Here is a 16,041-nt window from a genome sequence, read left to right on the forward strand (position 1 = left end):
CCCCAACTGACATCCAGTCATCCTACTGCTCCCTGTAGGACAGGGTAGAGGTCCTTAATATGGACCTCAAATCCCCCTCCTACCGCTCTGGTCTGGAGTCCCCAAGCCGGTTCTCCCGAGGCGCACTAATCCCTGGGTTTCTCTCGGAAGGCGGCTCCGGCGCTTTAGTTCCAGAGATGGGGAGAGAAAAGAGGAAAGAGCCTTCCTTTACCTCTGCACACCCTGCCTCTCCAGGAGCCTCGGCCTTGCCCACGTGCTTCCATTTGCCCACGTGCTTCCGCCTCCCCACGTGCTTGCACTTCACCGAGTGCATCCACTTGCCCTCTGCTTCCGCCTCCCCTGTGCTTCTGCTTCACCCACGTGCTGCTGCCTCACTCTAGCAAGATCCTCCGGAAGCGTTTGTTCTGCCCCCCTCACTGCTGTACCTCAGGCCCCATAAACAAAAGATGCTCCCATCTCCAGGCTCCCATTCCCCGCCCCGACATCTGTTCTATACAGTGTCTATTCTTTAAGTTTATAATCTCTCAACACCTGTAACGCAGTGCATCTCTCGCTCATTAATATTGAACAGCAACAAAAACCAGAATTGCCCTGGATATGTATTTAATAAAATTCTCTTATTCTCTCTGGGAAAAAAACATATAATTTTTTATTGAGATTAGAGCACATTTATAACTAGTGGGAAAATAATGCTGTCTTCCCATCTAAGAAAACAGTGTCTTCCTATGTATTAAAAGCTTCTAAATATTCTAAATATAGGACCTAGCATATGTCTATTAATTATTTTATTTGCTCAAAAATTATTTCAGTGACCACTGTACATGAAGTACTGTGTAAGGCATTTTATCTATTGCCTTTTATATTATGAATGGAATCTTACTTCCATTACATTTTACAGTAGTTTCTTGTTGGGATGTAAGTAGAAACATTGATTTTTGTAAGTTAATATCCAATTGTCACTGAGCTCCTACTGGTTCTCTGAATTGCAGTTGACTATCCTAGGTTTTCAATGTAGACAATTATATCACCCACAAATGAGAAGTTTTCCCTTTTCCTCCCAATATATAAACTTTCACTGTTCACCTGTCTGCATGAGCTAGCGCTTCCAGAATTACATTCAAGGCAGGGGTGATAACCAAGCTTCCTTGTCCTGGGGTTATTTTAATGTCAGTGTTCTAATGTGTCCCTTTTAAATAGGCAACTGGCTATAAAACTGAGATATATTTATATCTTCATATGAAGGAAGCAGCTATGTGTTTCCTCTTTTTATGGAGTTTTCTGTTTTTTTAGTCATAAATGAATGACAACTTCCACAAGAATATTTTTAGTTTCTTCTCTGTCTTGTGAATGTGACTTAAGCAGAATTTTATGGAAGCCAATCACAAGTATTCACATGGCTACTTCTTATCATGAAAAGAAAAGGCACCTTATATTATAGTTCAGTAAAGTCATGAGCTTAAGGAATTTACACATTCCTCAAGGCCTGCATTGCAAAAATGGTAAGAAATTTTCCCCAAAAGCACTTTAAGTGGGAATTTAGCTTCAATTCAAGATTGCCTTCCCCTGTACCTGAGAACTTTCCAATCCTGAACATAACCTTGTCCCATAATGAAACAACATAAAAAGTGTCTTAGATTTTACAAATAAGTAAACCTAGTAGTGAGATATTTTCTAAGAGTTATAAAGAATTGCACACACAAATAGAGCCTTCTACCTCAAATGGTAAGCCAGACAAAATCCATGAAGATTTTTTTTAAATCCTAAAATAAAATTAACCTATCATTGGTTTTCTTCCTATTGCATTCTATAATAAATTAGGGAGAAGAGACAAAATTAATCTGAAGCCTATGGATGCTTATATTCATGTGTGTATATGTATGTGTGTGTGTGTGTGTATCTTCTTAGATGTTAAAAATTTGTATTGTGGTAAACTATACATGTAATATTTATCATTTAACCATTTGTAAGTATAAAATTCAGTGGCATTTTAAATACATTCAACAATGTTACACAGCCATCACCACTATCTATACACAAAACTTCATCTTCCCCAGCAGAAACTCTATACCCATTAAACAATAACTCTCCATTCTCTCTTCTCTCTATCCCCCAGTAACCTCTATTTTGTTTTCTGTATCTATGAATTTGCCTATTATATGTACCTCATAGAAACAGAATGATACAATATTTTTCCTTCAGTTAACAGCTTGTAATGTGTACAAAATGCCATATATCTAGAAATGAATATTTTCTATTTATTCGGTGAATTTAAAACAGCAGAAAATGATACATGTCTAAAATTGTTTTTCAAGCAAAATTGCAGCTACAAATTATCCAAATCATATACATATATAAGTGATTTCTTCTTGAAGACTCAAGCTCAGAAATCTTAGGCATAATGATTCAAAAGAAAGTTATATCTTCTTCCTTGGTGAACCTTTGAAAATTTATTCCACACACTGGTTAGCAATGTAAGCAGGGGGTTGCATAAATTGTCCTCCGAAATTTCTCATAGGTTGGTTCTCTAAGAGCCAAATTCCATCTTGGCTATCAGCCCATACAAAGCTTAACACAGTCCTAAAGGACCCAGAAAATTTGAAATGATGACATAGGAAAAAAGAAAATTCTGTAGCAAATGGAAGTATTCCCTTGGGAGGAAAGTAAGGGTTTTCTTGGACTAAATGGTTTAATTTTAGTCAATAGTCCCAAGACAATTTAGATGAGAATGTGGGGCATGTGCAGCTGCAAATCCTCAAATACTTCTTCCCTCTCCACAAATATATTTTGGCAAAACGAACAAGTAATCTAATAGGCCCTGTGTTTAAACTGCTTAAAAACCTCCAATGGGTACATTTAATTCAATCCCACATCTCCCCAAAGAAAAATATTGGAGCCTATTCTATGGTCTTCATTATTGTAGTGCAGCTAGTTGTTAAATGTCAAAGAGTTTAGTTAACATAGTAGCTAAGATGAAGAGTACCTCAGAAGGCCTCAAGGATCTAAGAAAGCTTAAAAAGGGTACACATAGGCTAGGAGGCTTTAATAAAATTTAGAAAATAAATACCCAAACCAATCGATCAATTCCTCATTATGCTTGTACTGAAACTATGAGTATCCAGATTATTAAAATGCCCTTGAAGTCTCTGTGTTTGGATGGTCATCACAATGTCCCCACAGCAGGGCCTCCTTTTCACAGGGGTTGCACCTGTCCCTACTCTCAATGCCTTTCCCACTAAACTAAAAAGAAATTTGGCGCAGGAGGGCAGACGATGAGGAGGAAAGGAAAGAAGAAGAAAGATCACTAACTTATATAAACAGTGGGATTTCTTCCTAAAGTTCTTTCCACTCACCATGGACACCAAGGAGGAGTCAGAAAAAAGCAGTGGGTAGGGGAAGGCAATGGGAGAGGTATTAGCTGTGCTCAGATCTCCATTCAAACGTCAACAGAGGACAGGCTCAAGAACAGTGTGGGATGAACAGTCAAAACCCCAAAACCTCACAGGAACCCAAAACACCAGTCCCGGGCCAGCTTTGGAAAGAACACCTGTGAGAGTCAGAAATTAACTGAACCAAGCTTTGAAATCTTTCAAACACTAGGATCCCAGTAGCATGTAGGGGTCCCCAGAGAAGCTCTTCTCCAAGTAAGGATTTGCCCCAAGCCACTGGGTTTCTATGGCATCCCACCTTTATGTCAGTGCAAATACACTGCTCGCACGTCAACAGTTATGGTAGCCATGACAGTCACCAAAGAGAATGGGATTCCTCTCTGTCTACACAAACCAAAATCACCTCCTCAGGGAGTTGCACCTTACGTATCCTGCAGAAGCATACAATGGCTTCTAAGAATTTCACACGTCTGCTTCCCCTGTGAACAGGAATCCCTTGAGTGTTTTTTATTCATCTCTTCCCCTAGTACCAACAGCAAGGTATTTCATATAAATGAGGTCCTTAAACTGCTTACAAAATGAGTGAATAAATAAATGAGTCTCTGATGTAAATGGGGATCCAATAGTTTGCTGCTATTCCTAACCCATTAATGGAATTCTGTGATGTTCCATACATGGTGCTCATCTTATTTCCTTTGCTACTTTCTCCTTGTTGATCTAGGAAAGCAAACTCGGGAAACTGGACCAAGAGCAGTCTCCGGAGCTCCTATGTCACCCTGCCACTTTCTCCTTTTCCATTCACCATCCCAACTTGAACAGACATATTCAGTTGTCCACTTTTGTGGTTACCCTCGACCTGAATACTATTTGAAAACACTTGTTTCCTCTCAAGTGCTCAAAGTACACTTGTTTCTTTGACATCTTTGATTAAAACCACCTTCCTGCAGAGAGATTCTTCAGAGGCGCCACTTTTCTGCTTGGAGAACCTTTAGCCTAGTAGCCGGATCTACCTCTAAGATCAGAATCCAAGAAAGGATTCTGTAGCTGTCTGTGACTGAAACAGAACATAGAATCCAGCAGCATCCTCTGTGGGCTTGGACCACTTCACCAGCCTCACCAAGAACTGAGTCGGAATAGCAGCATCACAGCCCGTGGGTGTGCGAGCCTTATACACTCACATTTCAGAAGTGCTAGCAACAAATGGGCACTAACTGCAATAGAGGAAAGTAGGATTTCCTCATGAAAACTTAGAAAAAGTTTTAAATATATCTGTCTCTTAAAATTTTGGAAATTTGGAAAGATAAAGTTTTAATTTTGCTCATGTTTACCTAATTTTAAATCTAGAAATTTTTTCAGAAAAAAATTAATCATATTACATCTAACTTATACTGAGTTAACTAGTTGTGAAATGCTTTGATCATTGAGTAATTTTCTAAGTTGGCATTTTTCAGAGTAGCCTTTAAAATAACAGTGAATTACCCTTCTAGACATTGGCTTAGGCAAGGATTTCATGACCAAGAACCCAAAAACAAATGCAATAAAAACCAACGATAAACAGCTGGGACCTAATTAAACTAAAGAGCTTTTGCACAGCAAAAGGAAGAGTCAGCAGAGTAAACAGACAACCCACAGAGTGGGAGAAAAGCTTCACAATCTATACATCTGACAAAGGACTAATATCCAGAAACTACAACGAACTCAAACAAATCAGTAAGAAAAAACAAACAATCTCATCAAAAAGTGGGCTAAGAAAATGAAAAGACAATTCTTAAAAGAAGATATACAAATGGCCAACAAACATATGACAAAAGGCTCAACATCACTGATGACCAGGGAAATGCGAATCAAAACCACAATGCAACACCACCTTACTCCTGCAGAATGGCCATAATCAAAAAATCAAAAACAGTAGATGTTGGCATGGATGCGGTGATCAGGAAACACTTCTACACTGCTGGTGGGAGTGTAAACTAGAACAGCCACTATGGAAAACAGTGCAGAGATTCTTTACAGAACTAAAAGTAGAACTACAATTTGATCCAGTAATCCCACTACTAGGTATCTACCCAGAGGAAAAAATACTTGCACACACATGTTTATAGCAGTACAATTCACAACTGTGAATTGTGGAACCAACCCAAATGCCCATCAATCAATGAGTGGATATATACATACGTATATAGAGATGACGGAATACCACTTAGCCATAAAAATGAATGAACAGCATTTGCAGTGACCTGGATGAGATTGGAGACTATTATTCTAAGTGAAGTAACTCAGGAATGGAAAACCAAACATCGTATGTTCTCACTGAAATGTGGGAGCTAAACTATGAGGACGCAAAGGCATAAGAATGATACAATGGACTTTGGGGACTTTGGGGGAAGGGTGGGAGGGAGGCAAGGGATAAAATACTACAAATATGGTACAGTGTATACTGCTCAGGTGATGGGTGCACCAAAATCTCACAAATCACCACTAAAGAACTTACTCATGTAACCAAATACCACCTGTTCCTCAATACAATTTTTCCCTTATAGAAAAATTAAAAATAAATAAATAACAAAATAACAAAAGTGAATTGATGTGATTCTGCAGTTAATACTGATTTGAAGTGGTGTGATGTCATAGTTAAAAATCTAACAGGGCTGGGCGCGGTGGCTCACGCCTGTAATCCCAGCACTTTGGGAGGCCAAGGTGGGAAGATCACGAGGTCAGAAGATCAAGACCATCCTGGCTAACACAGTGAAACCCCATTTCTACTAAAAAACAATACAAAAAATTAGCCGGGCGTAGTGGTGGGCACCTGTAGTCCCAGCTACTCTGGAGGCTAAGGCAGGAGAATGGCATGAACCCAGGAGGTGGAGCTTGCAGTTAGCCGAGATCACGCCACAGCACTCCAGCCTGGGCAGCAGAGCAAGACTCTGTCTCAAAAAAAAAAAAAAAAAAATCTAGCAGACTGAGGTTTAAGGCTCATTTCTACATTTATGTGCTGGGTAACTATTCACCAATTTAATCTTTTATTTAACTGCCTTGTCACCTCCCAGATGTGATTCAAATGTTGACTAGAGTGTTGAAAGAAATATATGTTAGTTGCCTGGCACACAGTAGAATGCAATAAATGCTACCTGTTATCATATATATCTTACTTTTGTTTCCTAAAGTATCCTAGTCAAAGGATATGCAATTACACTTGGCCTCTTAGATTCACAACTGTGACAAAATAGTACTGCAGAAATCTTACAAAGCAACAGCAATTGGAACTGTTACAGAATTATGTGGTAAAACTCGTCTTGATCTTGGTGTGCTACTTTACAAAATCACCAAGTATTTAAATACACTAATTTATGCACAGTGTTCACCACAAAGCATTTGTCTAAGATCACTTCTCAGAAGGACTCACATCATCAAGTCGAGACTTTTCCCAGGCTCTAAAATTGCAACTTGCAAAATACTACACGCATATATAAAAGAAAGTTGCACCGTAAGCTGTTTGCTGTCTTCAAAGTAAAACAGAGCACTTACATGGCGATCCTCAATGTTCTTCAACAGCCTGGGGTCATCAAAGTCACAGGAATCACTACAGGGAGGAGGCATCCGACTGTAAGAGAGAACAGAGAAAATTTATTCAATTCAAAAGTTTCTGTTAAGTTAACCCAAACCTGGAAAGAATCTTCCTTCAAGAAGAACCATACCTAAAGTCCTACAGGGATTCACATTAAATTAAAGACTTGGAATTCTGTATTATTATTTCAAACCTCAAAACAATTAATCCTGGAGTTTACTATAATCAAAATATTTTACAAGAACAACAGTTACAAGGAACAATAGTTACAAGGAGAAAAAACAGAAGCCAGGGATCAAGACTATGACTGTCATTTCAGTTGGCCCCTGAGTCATTTCTACCAGAGAAAACTTCCAAGAGTGTCTGCTCACAGCAAATAAAACAAGAGTAAATATTGCACTGTATACATGCAATCATTTATGGCCAGAGCTCATATGTAGGAGAAGGAAGACAACAAATAATTACAAGAAAGGAAACAATATGATGACTGTGAGCTATCACACTGAAGAAAATGTGAAGAATCAACTATATATTCATTTATCTCCACTCCCTCCTGAAATTTTTTTTTTTTGAAATGAAATTTCACCCTTGTTGCCCAGGCTGGAGTGCGATGGTGTGATCTCGGCTCACTGCAACCTCTGCCTCACAAGTTCAAGCAATTCTCCTGCCTCAGCCTCCCAAGTAGCTGGGATTACAGATGGCCACCATCACACCTGGCTAATTTTGTATTTTTAGTAGAGACAGGTTTTTGCCATGTCGATCAGGCTGGTCTCAAACTCCTGACCTCAGGTGATCCACCTGCCTCGGCCTCCCAAAGTGCTGGGATTACAGGCGTGAGCCACCGCACCTGGTCTCCTCCTGAAACTTCAACGTTGTCAAGACAAAGACAATGAAAGAAGACACGACAGCAGAGTATATGTCAGTCTTAACTTGAAATACGTATCAGCACAGAAAACAGCAACCAACAGCTTGCAAGGGGGAGCACCTAAAATGCAAGCTGATGCCCTCAACAGAGTGCTGGGAAGGTGGAACAAATGGCAGCACAAGGCACCTGTGAGGTACAGGGAAGGAGGAAGACAGCACAGCTTCCACATCTGCTTGAGGAACACTCAGCCTTCAAGAATCCTCACATCCCAGGCAGCCAGACAACTGAACCTTCCACAGCCAGAAAAAAAAAAAAAATGCTTATCTTTTACAGAAATTAAACCAGAGTAGTCCTGAGCCCAGGCGCACTGGGCACACAGGCACACATGTGGACAGGCTAGGGCATCCTCCCAAAACAGAGTTTTAAGTAAAATTCTATATATGCTGAAAGGTACAATCACTGGCCCACTGCCTCCACACAGCTTCCAAAACAGTTGGACCAAATTTATAGCCCTTGGCAGGAAACTAGAAAGTTCTTTTTATGAAAAGAAAGCTGACCAGCTGACAAGAAAGACCCACAGACACTGACATCTAGTGATCCCTTAATACAATAGTGGGTCCTGGCTGACCATTCTCCAGGCAGGCAACCAGTCATCAACCACAGTGGCCCCACTCCACACACAGCCCTAGCAGTCAGGTTTCTTGTGTATAAGCTTTAAAACACGTGCAGACAGACAGCATCACCATTTATAAGAGAAACACAAATCAAAACTACGATAAGGTACCACTTCATACCCATTAGGATGCCTATTATAAAACAAACAAAACCTGAAAAATCCCAAGTGTTGGCAAGGATGTGGAGAAAGTGAAACCCTTGTGCATTGCTGGCAGGAATGTCAAATGGTGGCTCTGCTATGGAAAATAGCATGGTTTTTCCTCAAAAAGCCAAACACAGAATTACCATATGACCCAGTAATTCCATATTTAGGAATATACCCCCAAGAATGGAAAGTGGGAACTGAAACAGATACCTGTATGTCAATGTTCACAGCAGCGTTATTCACAGTAGCCAAAAGGTGGAAGCAACACAAATGCCCATGAACAGATGACGGGATAAACAAAATGTGGCATATACATGCAATCGAATATTACTCAGCCTTCCAAAGGGAGAAGATTCTGACACATTCTACAACATGGATGAACCCTGAAGACATGCTAAGGGAAATATGCCAAACACAAAAACACAAATACTGTACAATTTCACTTGCGTGAGGTACCTAGAACAGACAAAATCATAGAGACAGAAAACAGAATGGTGGTTACTAGGGTCTGGAGGCAGGCAGCAACAAAGAATTTTTGTTTAATAGATAAGGGTTTCAGATGAAAAAGTTCTAGAAATGAATGGTGCGGATGGCTGCAAAACATTATGAATATATTTAGTGCAACTGAATTGTACATTTAAAAGAGTCAAATGATAAATATGTTACACGTATTTTACACAAAAAGAAATAAAAATATATGAGCACACAGCTAATGACCACCAGGTTTTTGAAGAAAGCCTATAGAAAATAAATCAAAACACCAGGGGTGGGCGTTAGGGAGGGTGGGAGAGGAGAGCAGAGAAAACACGGAATGCAAAAGCAAGGTTAGGGGAACGCTTTCGAAAACTGAAAGTGAGATCATACGGAAAACTCATGACGAAGGATAGAAGATCAAGGTGAAAAAAAAATACCAGGAAGTAAAACAAAAAAACTATGGAAAATGGACAGAGCGATAACAAAATTGGAGGATCAACCCAAGACATTCAATATCTGACTATCAAGAGATGCACAGGGAACAGGGAAGCTGGAGAGGAGGAAAATTATCATAGAAATAATACAAAGACACTTCTGAGAATCAAGAAGAGGAAATTCAGAGACAGAAATGGCCCACTAGTGGTCCACTGAATGTCCAAAATAATGGAAAAAATTCACTTTGGTAGGCCGAGGTGGGCAGATCACAAGGTCAGGAGATCAAGACCATCCTGGCTAACATGGTGAAACCCCGTCTCTACTAAAAATACAAAAAATTAGCCGGGCGTGGTGGCGGGCGCCTGTAGTCCCAGCTACTCGGGAGGCTGAGGCAGGAGAGTGGCGTGAACCCGGGAGGCAGAGCTTGCAGTGAGCCAAGATGATGCCACTGCACACCAGCCTGGGCAACAGAGCGAGACTCCATCTCAAAAAAAAAAAAAAAAAAAAGGAAAAAATTTAAAAACCTGCCCGAAGCTTCATGGTTGAAATGGCATATGCCTAAGGAGGTACAGAAAATCTGAAATGCTTCCAAAGGGGGTGGAGCAAGAGTAGGAGATAAACTCTCACTTTCCATGGTAAAAAGTCAAACAATGTCTAAATGTTTTTAATTTCTTTTTTTGTTTTAATTGTCTTTTTTTTTTTTTTTTTTTTTTTTTGAGACAGAGTCTCACTCTGTCACTCAGGCTGGAATGCAGTCATGCCATCTCGGCTCACTGCAACCTCTGCCCCCCCGCCAGGTTCAACTGATTCTCCTGCCTCAGCCTACCGAGTAGCTGGGATTACAGGCGCCTGCCACCACACCCAGCTAATTTTTGTATTTTTAGTAGAGACAGGATTTCACCATGTTGGCCAGGCTGGTCTTGAACTCCTGACCTCCAGTGATCTGCCTGCCTTGGCCTCCCAAAGTGCTGGGATTACAAGTGTAAGCCACCACACCCGGCCTAAATGTTTTTAATTTAAAAATTACTATAAACATTATTTTGAAATATAAAAATAAAATTTTTAAAAAAGCACAAGCACTGAGGTTGGCTGCCTCCGGAGAATAGGGAGTGAGTGGGAAATACTGAACCAAGGGCAGTCAATTTTTTTGTTAAAAGTCCTATAGTATCCCTGGACTTTTAAAGCCATGTTCATCCTTAAATTTTATCTGGTTTTCTTTCAAAACAACATATATGAAACTTTTATTTACATACAAAAATAGGCAGGTGAGAAATGCTAATAAAATTATTCCAGGGCGAGCCTGGTTTCTCACACCTGTAATCCCAGCACATTGGGAAGACACAGCGGGAGGATAGCTTGAGGCCAGGAGTTTAAGACCAGCCTGGGCAACATAGTGAGACCTCATCTCTACAAAAAAATTACAAAATTAGTCAGGCATGGTGGTGCATGCCTGTAGTTTTAGTTACTCAGGAGGCTGAGGCAGGAGGATCGCTTGAATCCAGGAGTTTGTGACTACGGTGAGCTATGACTGTATCACTGCACTCCATCCTGTGCAATAGAGTGAGACTGTCTCTAAAAATGTAAATAAATAAATAAAAATAATTCCAAAGGCTTTTCCATTAAAGTGTCAAGAAGTGCTAGAATCTACTTACCAGAAGTCATCTGAGGATGGCTCTCTTGCCAATTCTGGGAAGTGACTGCCAGAGAAAGGGAAAACAGAGTGGTCACAAAACTGTGATCAAAAGACAGACGTTCTGATCAAAACTGATCTAATTCTTAGCTTAGATATACAAACTTACAGATTCTCAGGGACTTCTTACCAAGTTAATATTTGCAGAAATAAACCACCTTTTTTGTTGCTGTTGTCTGTTTTTTATTTTTTTTTATTTTTTTGAGACAAAGTCTCACTCTGTCACCCAGGCTGAAGTGCAGTGGCGCAATTCCAGCTCAGTGCAACTCCTGCCTCCCGAGTTCAAGCAATTCTCCTGCCTCAGCCTCCCAAGTAGCTGGGATTACAGGCACATGCCACGATGCCCAGCTAATTTTGTATTTTTAGTAGTGACAGGGTTTCATCATGTTAGCCAGGCTGATCTCATACTCCCAACCTCAGGCACTCCACCTGCCTCAGCCTCCCAAAGTGCTGGGATTACAGATGTGAGCCACTGTGCCCAATCTGAAATAAACCATGTTTTAACTGTTCAGAGTTTAATTTGGGATCCATTCAGTTACAAACACATTCCATAGTAACTACATATCTAAATCCATTGTAAAGGATTTAGATTTTTTTTTTATTTTGAAAGGATCTTTATCCTTTCAAAACATCAGAAAGTCAAGATATTTGACTAAGTAGCTAAAAATAAACTTTTTTCTTGAAAGAAAGAAGCAAATTTTCAGTAAATGATAAACACACTGACCCATAGGTTACTCCGGCAATGCTGCACTTCTTAAAGTTCATGATATTGCATGTAAGCGTTCCAGTCTTGTCAGAAAAGAGATATTTCACCTAAATCAAAGAATAAAAGAAATATACATAAGGAAGTATTGAGATACAAAGATCAACAAATGAAGTCTTTCTTTCTATATTTTTCAAAACCTGTATGAAACGGGTAGATTTCCTTAAAGCGAGCAAATTAGTAACAAAAAACATATTAATACTTTAATGTTTAGACCACTTACAAACCTTCCATAACTAATTATATAGTCAAAGTGTAGTGAAATATGCAGAGGGAGCGGCAATAAGAGCTCTGACTGAATGATGCGCTACTGAATGATATGCACCATCATTCTACACCTAACATTTGAGAAATTATGTCATGGATTAGCGAGGGAGAGTAATTAACAGAATTGCCTCGAGGGCAGACTCCAGTTTCTCAGTGGTCTTCCAAAGAGGCGTCAGGACTTGCTGAGTGCTAGATACCTTCCAGAGATCCCAGAGAACTGGTCTAGGGAAGCAGTGTTTTACTGTTGTATAGAAGAAGGACTGATTATATGAATTGCTTACTCAGTAATTTTTCTTAATGATACAATATAAACATACACTGGGAAGTTTTTTTGAAAACAATCAAAGCGACTTCAAGTTATTAAAGCTCCTAAAGAAGTCAAACACTACATCTAAATATAATATTAGTACCCTAGGGGTAATTTATACTTTAAACAAGTTTTTACATGCAGTAAGTCTAGGGGTATGGAAAATTTAGTAGAATCTGCCTTTAAGTAAGCAGGATTCTTTCTGCATTTTTAAGAAAATTAAAATATCGTATAAAAAAACCAAAGGCCAGGTGCGGTGGCTTATACCTGTAATCCCAGCACTTTGGAAGGCCAAGGTGGGTGGATCACCTGAGGTCAGGAGTTTGAGACCAGCCTGGCCAACATGGCAAAACATCATCTCTACTAAAAATACAAAAGAAATTAGCCAGGCATGGTGGCAGGTGCCTGCAATCCCAGCTACTCAGGAGACTGAGGCAGAAGAATCGCTTGAACCCAGGAGGGAGAGGTTGCAATGAGCCGAGATCGCGCCATTGCAATCCAACCTGGGTGACAAGAGCAAAACTTCATCTCGAAAAAAAATTTTAAATGAACATTTTATAATAAGGGCTTATTAAAATTTGCTATCACTTTGCCTACTAAATTTTAACTTATCCTTAAAGCTCCAACTCAAAATTTCTTCCCCATGCAAACTTTTCCCACATCCTCAATTAGGATGAACTATTGAAGCATCCATGGGTACTTCTTGAACACTTTCAATCCTTGAATTATTCGGGTCCAGTTCAATGACACCTGCAAACAGTTATATACTGCACACCGTGCTAAACTAACAAAGGCAACCAAAGACCTGTATAGGGCACACCCACGCCCTCACAAAGTCTCCAGAGAGAAATGGACACTACATCGCTTATACCCCTTATTTTACTGTATTTATGTTTGGAAGACTGTTATGGGAACATAGAAGACAAGACTAACCAAGCCCGGAAAACTGAAGAAGAGTTCAAAGAGGAGGCAAATTTAGCGTGATATGCACCAAGAACTCACTGATTCTTACAGGAGAAGGATTTTAGCAACAGATAAAGGAAAAGACAAAGCCATTCTGGAATGAGAGAACATAAGTGAAAAAAAAAAATGAGGATTGACAGCCCAAGGTCCAAGGCCTGTTCTGGGTGCTGTATCCAGCCCTTTGTGACCAGAGCCCCAAAGGCAGTGGGAGGATTTGTGCTCTGTGCCAAGGACATTCTCTGTAATAACAATCCATCCTGTTATACTAAGAATTTAGAGCACTTATATGAATATACACAATTTAAGGAAAGATAAAGACAAAAAATAACTCTAAGTAGGTTTGGAAAATCATATCAAAGAAACACAATCACTTGCTTTTTTTTTGTCTACAAAGGTCTATTTTAGTCTACAAATTTGAGCCTCAGTTTTCTGGCAATAAACTCAAAAATGATACACAAACCATCACAGAATTCACTCTATCCTCGAGGAAAGAAAAACAAAGAAAGCAAGCCTACCTCCATAAGGGAGTTTTTCTAACCCTCAGATCAATGAGCCATGTCGCCTGCATTTTCACAGAAGGACAATGAGGAGCAGGGGAGATGCAACATGGTATCATGCCTTCACCAGGCAGGGAAACTTGGGAAGGCCAGATCTCGACAGACAACCCGAAGTCCCCAGTCTGACACTGAATAACCAGGTGTCCTTCGATAAGTTACTCCTTTCCTTCTCTATAAAATGAAGGTACAGCACCCTCCCCTTAGGGTTCCTGGTGGGTATGAATAGGGTGTATGAAATGAAATCAAAATCTTTAATGGCAAAAGGCATTTAAAAGAGGTTAGCCCTCAAAAATCAACAAGTAGGACCTAATTAAACTAAAGAGCTCCTGGACAACAAAAGAAACTACCAACAGAGTAAACAGACAAACTACAGAATGGGAGAAAATATTTGCAAATTATACATCCGACAAAGGTCTAATATCCAGAATCTATAAGCAACTTAAACAATTGAACAAGCAAAAATCAAACAACCCCATTAAAAAAACGAGCAAAAGACATGAACAGACATTCTCCAAAGAAACATACAAGTGGCCAAAAAACATATGAAACAATGCTCCACATCACTAATCATCAGAGGAGTGCAAATCAAAACCACAATGAGATACCATCTCACACCAGTCAGAATGGTTATCATTAAAAAGTCAAAAAACAACAGATGCTGGCAATGCTGCACAGAAAAGGGAACATTTATCCACTATTGATGGGAGTGTACATTCGTTCAGCCACTGTAGAAAGCAGTGTGAAGATTTCTCAAAGAACTTAATACAGGACTACCATTTGACCTAGCAATCCCATTACTGGGTATATATCCCAAAGAACACAAATGGTTCTAACAAAAAGACACATGCAGCATGTTTATCACAGCACTATTCACAATAGCAAAGACATGGACTCAACCTAGATGCCCATCAACAGTGGATTGGATAAAGAAAATGTGGTACATATACACCATGGAATACACAGCCAGGAAAAAAATGAAATCATGTTCTTTGCATCAACACGCATGGAGCTGGAGGCCATTATCTTAAGAGAATTAATGCAAGAACAGAAAGCCAAATACCGCTTGTTCTCACTTATTAAGTGGAAGCTAAACATTGCATACTCAAGGACATAAATATGGGAACAAGAGACACTGGAGACTACTAGATGGGGTTGGGGGAAAGCGTTGAAAAACTGTTGGGTACTATGCTCAGGTACATGAGTGATGGGATCATTCATACTCCAAACCTCAGCATCACATAATATACCCACATAACAGACCTGCACATGTACCCTCTGAATCTAAAGTAAAAGTTGAAAAAATAAATTAAATTCAATAAAACATTTAAAAAGAAGTTATTCCTTACAGGAATTTCAATGTCAGACACAGACATAATGCAAAGCACAACTTAGTAAAGGCAAGAGGAGTTCAGGGGTAAAGGTGGAAAAGATACGGTTCCCTAGAATATTCCAGAGACAAAATCCGGAACATATGAGAAATGCATGTCCTTTAAATTGGCCCCCACACGTTTTGTAGGGTTACTCAATATCTGAGTATCTTAGTGATCGTTTTCCCTGTCATTTGCTTCTGATAATACTTTTTTAAGGGTCCCAAATGATGATTTTTTATATTACTTCTTTTTTCTTTTTTTCAGGTTACTTCTGGGTGATACGATATAGCCGTGTCTCAAAAAGCAAGACAAAACTGAGTAACACTTATATTTACTGGCACATTCAAAAGTATTATATAGGTCTTCAGATGTTCTAGCCATGTTCATGGAGAAGTATTTTTGCAAAATCTTTCCATGGTTCTTCTGCTAACACTCATGTCCCCTCATGCTCATGTCACCATTCCCAAAGTTCCCAAAGAGGCTTTTTCACCTGCCCAAGCTCTTCATTAAGGTTTGATGTCCTGGCCATGGCAGGAGTGTCATTTCCTATATAATACATATCTGTGTCCTGAGAAAGAG

General features: G+C 39.6%; 1 protein-coding gene across 2 annotated transcripts in view; it reads right to left on the reverse strand.

Moving 5' to 3' along the window:
- The window catches only part of ATP8A2 (ATPase phospholipid transporting 8A2), a 693,068-nt gene that overhangs the window by 489,227 nt on the left and 187,800 nt on the right, over nt 1-16,041 (reverse strand). For both annotated transcript variants that reach the window (XM_030813212.1, XM_030813213.1), the window contains exons 13-16: nt 15,953-16,030; nt 11,960-12,048; nt 11,198-11,242; nt 6,912-6,987 (exon numbers count right to left, since the gene is read on the reverse strand). In XM_030813212.1, the coding sequence (XP_030669072.1) occupies nt 6,912-6,987; nt 11,198-11,242; nt 11,960-12,048; nt 15,953-16,030 (288 nt within the window). The remainder of the gene's footprint in view (nt 1-6,911; nt 6,988-11,197; nt 11,243-11,959; nt 12,049-15,952; nt 16,031-16,041) is intronic.

The sequence above is a fragment of the Nomascus leucogenys genome, chromosome 5 (genome assembly GCF_006542625.1).
Source record: "Nomascus leucogenys isolate Asia chromosome 5, Asia_NLE_v1, whole genome shotgun sequence".
Classification (NCBI taxonomy): Eukaryota; Metazoa; Chordata; class Mammalia; order Primates; family Hylobatidae; genus Nomascus; species Nomascus leucogenys.